This window comes from Uranotaenia lowii, chromosome 1 (assembly GCF_029784155.1).
Source record: "Uranotaenia lowii strain MFRU-FL chromosome 1, ASM2978415v1, whole genome shotgun sequence".
NCBI classification, from domain to species: domain Eukaryota; kingdom Metazoa; phylum Arthropoda; class Insecta; order Diptera; family Culicidae; genus Uranotaenia; species Uranotaenia lowii.
The window spans coordinates 20,898,878-20,907,664 of NC_073691.1; the positions used below are offsets into that span (position 1 = coordinate 20,898,878).

At 37.1% G+C, this 8,787-nt stretch overlaps 1 protein-coding gene across 2 annotated transcripts; it reads left to right on the plus strand.

The window, feature by feature from the left end:
* The first annotated feature begins 619 nt into the window (after positions 1 to 619).
* LOC129750103 (uncharacterized) lies at positions 620 to 6,712 on the plus strand. 2 transcript variants are annotated; one of them, XM_055745335.1, is made up of 4 exons: positions 620 to 1,348; positions 1,432 to 1,755; positions 4,020 to 4,175; positions 4,239 to 6,712. In XM_055745335.1, exons 2-4 carry the CDS (start codon positions 1,542 to 1,544, stop codon positions 4,565 to 4,567), a joined length of 699 nt encoding a protein of 232 aa, XP_055601310.1. In that variant the 5' UTR covers positions 620 to 1,348; positions 1,432 to 1,541; the 3' UTR covers positions 4,568 to 6,712. The 2 variants fall into 2 exon arrangements, with proteins under 2 accessions (XP_055601310.1, XP_055601304.1); XM_055745329.1 differs by having other exon boundaries at positions 621 to 1,348; positions 1,453 to 1,755.
* The last annotated feature ends 2,075 nt before the right edge of the window (positions 6,713 to 8,787 follow it).

Consider the following 8,787-nt stretch of genomic DNA (forward strand, 5'->3'; position numbering starts at 1 on the left):
TTGATTGTGCTTGCTTGAATTTTCTAAAAGTGAATTCTTGATAACAGATGGAAGTTTTGAATTATTGTTGATTTAAGATTGCATTTCGAATTTAATTTCATTACAGAAATTCCAGAACTATGAAAACCTAACGATTTTTTTGAAAATGTCGAATACTGGTTGCAAAACCTATCAAAAGATGTCTCTGCGTTAGGGCTGTCATATTTATGCTGTTATGCGGCTTATTTGCATTACATACACGCACGAATCGTTTGTCGAATGATCTAATGTAATTTACGGTTTCTAGTTAATTTTTGTTGTTTTCAGAATGATTTTAAGCAATACAGTTTGCAACATAAAACACATTTTGCGAACATTTTAAAAAATATGTTGGACAAATGTTTCAGACATGTATATCGGCAGCATAACTCACAGCATAAGAAACATGTTGGAAACAAATCACCAACACTTACAAAAAAAAGTGCATCATTCTGTTTGAATCCGATTCATGGTTTCTAGACTCACTCACACAAATTTTACCCATTGATGATGATGTTTCCATTGAAACGATTCAAACTGGAATATAACAGTATCGTTCGTTCGTTCGTTAACAGTTTTGTTTATAGGTGTTGGCCCATGATTTTCCCACTGAACCAACACCAGTTGAAAACGGGAATTCAGAGCTGACGGGACGCATCCAGCATTAGCACCGTGAATTTTGGGGTTCTCTTGAACTTTTAAACGTGAAATTTAACATAAATAGTTGATTTAAAGTCAGTTGAAAGTTCCCTAGGGGTGATTTCTAGGACCAGACTTGTTTCGCTAGATGCCGGGCTAACGCATCAAAGTAAGCGCTGGGCTTCGGTTTTGATTCAAAATTCCAGCTGGAATCTGGATGTTTCTTTCTTCGGGCTACTGTGATTAGTGGAAGAAGAGCAGCTCAGCAGAAGCCTACCTTACCAGTTACGACGAATCGAAACAGGATTTTTTCGGTCAACGTGGGCAGAAACAGAAGGGTGTGATAGAACAACGAAAAAAGTCGGATTGAAACCAACAATTAAGTGTCGTAATTTGCCATATTATCATTGTTGACGGGTGGTGGAAAACAAGTAAAAAGAAAAACAGAAAGAGACCGAAACCGGTCATAATTGCAGTCTGTGGGAAAGAGACGGACATTGAAAATCGTCAACCTGGGGCAACCAGCACGACCAGAAGGTTGCACTTTCTTCCACCTGCGTTGACGTTTTCGATCGCATGAATCATAAATAACGAGCTGCCGAGCATTCGAGGTACACACGCAAAGCTAGTTGCAATCCACTTTTAGAACTCGCTGATTTGCATTTCGACCAATAGCAGAAGCATTATCAAGGTAACTTCCGGTTAACAGTAATGTATTATTCAATCTACAATCCAAAAAAATAAATAGGCATTTGAAAAGGAAAAATCAATCAGATTTGTTTTTGCCGTTTTCAGCGCCTACTTGACACCCAACACATCTCCCCCGAGTTTTTTCCCCGAAATCTGGGAATAACAAACAGTAACCAAAAAAATTCCATTCCGTCATGCCCGGAAGTGGTCCGGTCTATCAACCGACGACGGTTTCCTATGAAACGCGGCCGGGAACCGGCGGAGGCGGAAGCAATGGAAGTGGATCCGGTGGGGCCGGCGGAGGATTGTTGGCCCAAACGACGGCTGCCGCCTCGTCGATGAAGATGCTCCGGAAACCGGCCGCCCAGTGGTCCGTGCTGGTTCTGGGATTGATATCGCTGGCCGCAGGTGAGTTCCACACGGGAAAATTCTAACGTCAAGGCCAACTTCCATGGTTAGAGTTGAAACAGGGGGGGAAGAGGGATTATGTTGCCACATAGCTAGTTGTGGCTTAGTTGTGCATTTACCTACTATGCTACTACTAGTTTTACGATAAGCGTTAGTATGGGTGTGGGTGGGGTTGTGCTTTTATTTTCTGTTTTTTTTCTGTACCCGTCTCTAGTTGGAATAATCTATCCCTCTGGGGGGATGAGATGCCATTATTTTTGTGGTTCATGTTATCTGGTTTCGTTCCTACCCTATAGAAAACAGGTAAAGTGGAAAGGGATATTTCAAGGCTTTTTGGCACGTACAGTACGTAGGTACATACGTAATGTAACCTTGCTTGATTGCTGGTATCTTGCTGAAACCATCTATAAATATTGCTGCTCTTGGCTATCAGATGTTTAGAACTCCCTTGGCAATTCCAAAATTAGATTAGAAACAAAGGTTAGATTTTTTTTTATAAATTGGAAATTCCGAAGCCCTATACCAAAAAACTGAACCCAAAATGTCAATTTGGCGACCTACATATTCAGCCAACCAATGTAACTTAAAAATTTTGAAGATCTACTGAGGACTACTACCTCTTTGAACTGTATGACAGTATTCTTTTTATGGGGAAATAGACTAGGATTTGAAGTCCAAAAAGAGTCTTTTGGGAACTTGTCGAGGAACTTAATTCCTCAATTTTTCGAACATTCGATAGTAAAGTGTTTAAAGTGTCAACGATTTTGAAGAACAACGGCTTGATTCTATTTGACCACAACTCAGCAAGCGCAGACTTTTCGATTCGTTCGAGAGCTATCGGAGCCACAAAAGGACTCAAAGGTGAGCCCATCGGGACTCCAAACTTCTGGTCTTTGTGTTTTTAATCATATTACAAAAAAAAGATAGATTTTAGCACCAAATCTAAAACTTGCGATAACTTCTTTGTAATCGTAATTGTAATTTTATTGAGTAACGATAGCCATCTTTGTTGATCACTTGAAGCAGTTACCAAACTATCACCAACGCAACGCTTGGAGGCGTGATCCAATTTACCGCAACTCAGCAATCGCAGACTCTTCCAATCGTTTGAGAGCTAACAAAACCTCCACAGGGCTCAAAGGTAAACCCATCGGGACTCCAAAATTCTGGGTGTAGAATTTTTCATTAAGTACCTATAGAAATTTGAGGGCAGCAGATCTTGAAAAATGTTGCATTGTAAAATTTTCAAAATGTTCTACAAGTGTCAAAATTACTACCACTTTTTGATATTCCGAAAGTAGTGATTGATGAGAATGCCGAATGCTTGTCCACGTAGAAGGCGGTTGGAGTTAGGATGATGTCCTCGTGGACATACTTCATAAATATCACTCAAATTTAATTAATGAATTTATTTTGATATGATGTTCGCATTGGCAAACAATGTTCGCTTAAGTCTGCTCAAAATAATGTTCATTTCTTTCAAGAAAACTGAAATATATTTTTTTCTTTTTCTTATAAAATCATCTGATTTTTTTATGTTTTTGCTTATATTTCAACGCTCAAAGTTTTTAAAAGTTATGAATTAGAATTTATTCTATTTATTTGATCTTTTGATTTCTCTGAAGCAAGAAGGCCGATTGAGTGCTGAATTCTAACTCGTGTAGTCCGTCTATAAAAAGTGTTTGGTGAATTTCGATAATATTTTCATTCAGTAAAGGAACTGCTCATTTGTTAATGAAATAAACCATTTTGATTTAAAAAAAAAAACTTTTAAAAATTTTATGCAAACTATAAAATTAGACGAGGACAGTGGAAAACATGCATAACAAAGGAGTAAGCTTACGAAAGAATTTAACAAAATTATTCAAGACAACCGCCAATTGTTTCGAGTCGTTAGATACAAAGTCGAATCAATGCGGATTTAGTTTGAAAAGCTTTGGTCTTTGATGAATGTTTAAAATCATAAATCATAATGTTACACTTCAGCCTTTGTAAAGCTGAGAATAACAACTCAGCTTTATCACATGATTGAAGAACCTTCGGATGCTAAAATATTTCCCTCAAATCCAATTTATAAAACAAATCCTATTTAAATCAAAAAAAATCTGATTTAAATCAAAAAAATCCGATTTAAATCAAAAAAATCTGATTTTTTTGATTTTTTTGAAAATCATTGATTTTTATCCACCCTGTGTTAACGCAACTCATTTGATCGAAACGTTCTTTCAATTTTTAATTTTTCTGTTCTTACCTGTTTTCCTAAGGCATAACCATGATCGCCAGCGGTTCAGCCGACTACTCGGACACCGAGAAACACCCGGAAGCGCACCCGGACGGTGAAGAATTCCCCCAGGAAGAAATCGACATCGGGCTGATCGTGGCCGGCGTCTTTGTCACCATCCTCGGGTTCACCTTGCTCGGTAAGTTCATACTGTTTCAGTGAATTTTAAAATTTTCGAAATAACATGTTGTTGTTGTTTCAGGTCTCTACATCAAGGTGGCCGACTGGCGCCGGCACTGCGTCTGCCCCTGTGCCCTGTCCAAGAAGAAGAGCCTGGCCCGGCAGCTGCAGGGTAGCAGCGGCGGCCAAATTCTGGCCCTGAATCCCAGCACCGATCCGCTGGTTTCGCACACCCAGTACGCTCCGGTTTCCGAGGTTCCGCAGCGGCAAGAGGACGAAGAACGCCGGAACCTGATGCCGGACAGCAAGGATTCCTGTCTGAGCAGTGCCGAAGAGTCGGACCGGATGTTGGATCCCGACCCGAGAATCGTGCTGCGACCGATTGGATCCGCTGGGCATGAGGATGCCTAGGACGAGGATGATGATGACGAGGACGATGACGTGTGGTAAGAGCTGGTTTCGAATGGATTTGGGAAGGGAAATGTTCTTGTTTTCGTTATTTTCCACTGAAGGTGGAATTCAGAGAAAGAGAGAGCTTTAGAAGCTGTTTTAAAAGAAACCGGAAACCGGAACTGATGATTGAGTAGGATGGTGCGAAACATCAATGATTAGTTTCTAGTACCAATTTTGATTTGGTTTTACTACGAGCTAAAAACATCACAAAGATTTGAAGAGATTATTTTACCGTTGGAAACTAATTCGACTAACTGCAAGTTGTATAAAAATTACAGGAATCGTTCCTCAATTTGGGATAACTTGAAGATCTGTAAAACATTAAATTTAGTAATACTTTTAACCTTTGAAAAGTGATTGAAGAATCAGAATTTTGCTTTGCGAAGCTTATTAAATTTTATTCCATTACTAAGCTTCAAAAAAATCGTATACAAAAACAACACGTACTTTTAAAATGTTTCATCTTTCATCATATCATTTTGAAAACTAAAACCAACAAAGTTCATCTTCAACATTTTCTAATATCCTAGACTATTTTTAAACAGAACAAAAAAAAACAGTAACTTTTGATTTTACATCTCTTTTATAAGAAAGCGATAAGTAAGATTGTTTTAAATCCATCCGTCCAACTGAAGTAAAGAAAGGTTTATCATTTTATAAGATTTTTTTCTCATTAGTTAACACTATTTGTCGACGCTTTTTGTCAACAGACCATAGATATTTTTGAACATCACTTGAAATATAATTTTGGTTTTACAAAACGAAACTTATATCTTCAATTGATTAAAATTAACAAGTTTAATTTATCTATAACTATAGATCCTCATTTCCTTATTTAAAAAAAAACTTTTTTTTATAGATGTTTTAATATGTACTGATATTCCAAATTTGTTTTTCTCTATCGAAATTATTTAGTTTTTAAATCTCAATTTCTCTATCCTTTGAAATCCAATAATATAGTTCAATTTTCTAGAAGTTTTTTCTTAGCATTTAGTAGGTTTACACCTAGTTTAGTAGTTTTAGTTTCAAATTGAGTCAAGAAGTCTACACAGAAAATTTTGACCTACCTTTTCTTGATTTGGCACCTTAAGTTTGAAACTTCAAAATTAAATTCGAAACTCTAATTTCTAGTGGATTTTGATCTACGTACTTATAAACTACAAATAAAAAGATACAGTCCAGTATTCTTTGAAGCGTACTTAATTTTTTCCTTTTGGATATTTTTTTTTCAAAGTCTCATAAGCTTGAATTACAAAATCTGTTAAAAAAACTATTGTACTTATCTTTGTAAGGACAGATTAAGTTATCTTACAAAAACACAAGAGTTCAAAGCGTGCAATTATTAATATCAGATTCCGTTCCACTTTTTATATGAAGCTTTTATGATACAGATTTTACTATAAATTACTTTAAATCAATAACTAACTAGTAAGAGAGACTTAAGTTTTCACGTCCGATTTGCTATACTTTTTAGATTTTACACATCACAGATTTTTATTTTATTCTTTTTTTGTCTTATCACTGATAACAAATGTGCAACACTAAAACTGTGACAGATGGAAATGAATGGTTTTATCTCGCTAAATTTTAAGCAACACAAACTATAACGCCTTTTTTTCGCTTACAGAAAATTTTAGAAATCTCACTACTTAGCGGTGTTAAAATTCCCCTGTTTTAATGAGCGAGAGAAAAATAAAGTGACCATATTTGTGCAAATGTTTCTGATTAGTGATGAAGGCTAGTTGTCTGTCTCACTTGTCAGAAACCTTTGTTTCCAAATATGACCAAGAGAAAAGCTAAAGTTTTTTCAGAAAATAACAGGCAGCTGGTTAAAGTTTGAAAATTTCGAAAAAGGAAAAATCCCATAAAACGAAAAAATTGTATAAGAAAAGTATTCGATAAACTGCTTAGATAAAAAATAGAAACAAAAAAAAAGTGTGAAACCCGGGAATTCTAAACTGAAAAAAATACACGGTAACAGTTTTTGGGAGGTACCGCCGATTTAAAAAAAAAAACGAAGAAAAAAATCAAGTGAAATAGGGAGTCCGATTGTTAATTTAAAAAAAAAATGAGAAGAACCTGAAATAATTCTAATGTAAATCGTAGGCTAAAACAAGTGTGCTGTTTTTGTAGAAAATTTGAGAAAGCCATCAATTTAAAATCCGAAAAATGGAATCAATTGTGATGCGTTATTTTGCGTTTTAGAGCGCCAATTGGAAAAGTGTAGTAACATAATAAACGTCAAGCTAAAGTTTCTCATATTGTGTTAATGATACTGTTTTTTTTAGAAAAATTCACTCATCCTAAAAAAAAATAACGGCTGCTTTTGTTAAGACGAAATACATAATCCAAAGGCTTCAGATGGAAAAACTTCTGAAAGAAGTGCGAAGTATCTCAAGAAGATTCCTGCTGGTATAGATAGATATGTGGTGAAATAAATTGGAGAGGTAAAAGAAAACTGTTCAGCGAGACGTGGATATTACTCGAGGAGAACCTGCGCACACTCGGAATATTTCACATATTACGAGAATACCGGACGTCTGTCCTGTCCTGTTCGCTACGATTCCGGTAGAAACGAGAAGAGCAACGTGGTTAGACCAAGTGGAGCGTGATCTGGCGAAGGTGTGTTGTACGAGAAGTTGGAGTACTGTTTCCATGGACCGAGTGAATTTTAGAAATTAAATTCAAGAAAGGTTCAGCAAATGATCAAGTTATAAAAAAGGATGAGATTTGGTTGAAGCAAGTGAATTTTGAGATGCGATAAATTCCAGCTACATCGGTCCACCACTCACGCACTCCCACCCACCACTCACGCAGCATAGGATGATCAATCAGAATTTACAAACCAATCAACAAATGAATGTATTAACGACAATCCAACAAAACCAACAGAAGGTTTAAATTTGCAAGATGACAACAGCTCAATTAGTTGAAGAATTTAAAGGATTTGAAGAAGCAAAATAGAGACATCGTCGAATAAGGAAAAAGTCAAAGAGATATAACCACTCTATATTCATGGTTCTAGGGGTAACCGTAAAGCCTAGACCACACTCGGTAACTTGAATTGCGATTTCAGTTGCTGAGACTTGACTATGTTTACAATTTAAACTAGGCGTAGAGATACATGTCTCAAGTCTCCCGACAAGTATGGGAGGTTTTCAGCAACTAAAATGTAAACATAAACAAGTCTCAACCGAACCGAGAAATCACAGTTCAAGTTGCGAGTGTGGACGAGGCTTGGGGCGGTCGTTTAGCCTAATGGCTAGCATGTCTGGTTTGTAATAAGAAGATCGGGGATCGAATCCCGCCGCCTCCTGCGGAGTATAAAAGAATGCAAAAAAGATTGTAAACTCTACGGAGTATAAACGGAAACGTTGGTCATATACCCGTGAGGTGACAATAGTCGAGTCGAGTCGGAGTCACGTGAGTCTTGTCACCTTATTCCCGAAGCCGATGTGACAGAGGTTCATGCCCAGCTGACTACAAGATTAGGATAAGAACTCAAAAAATTCATTCTTAAAGACGTTTCTCACCTCAAGCGACTACTGGAATCGGGTGACTCGACTATCGTCACCTCACGCGCGGCGCAGAATGAGGGGGAATGTTCAGCCTTGAAACGACCGGTAGATGTTGAATTATCATTTATAGCCAGCTAGGAAACTGTAACGCTGCAAAACCTTATAGTACGGGTGAAATTTCTTTATTATACCAAATGTTACCACCATCTCAAACTTTACAGGAGATCTCGGGAGTGTAGTGACCGGACGTTCCTTCATCGGACCTTTCCATCAGTTCCAGCATCAGTTCAATTTTTTTTTTCACAACTCAGTATGCACAAATTCTTCAAACGTCCGTCTTCGCGAAAACTCTTTACTTAACTGCCGAATCTTTTAACCCATACTCATCCGCTCTCAGGAATAATTTTACGCACACAGGCTTAGTATACTGTGATGTTTCTACTAAATGTTGTTCACACCAACAGTTACTTAGTTGCCTGTGATATTTTTCAACGAACGATTGAAGATACCAATAGAAATACATACTACAACAAGCACGCTATTCGAAACTAATCGAATCGAATCATAGACATTTAACTATTCAGTACTTCAATAATTACTTCTGATCTCTTCAGGGAGCTGGCAAAAATGACATGAATCGCTTTTACAAAATTCATGTTT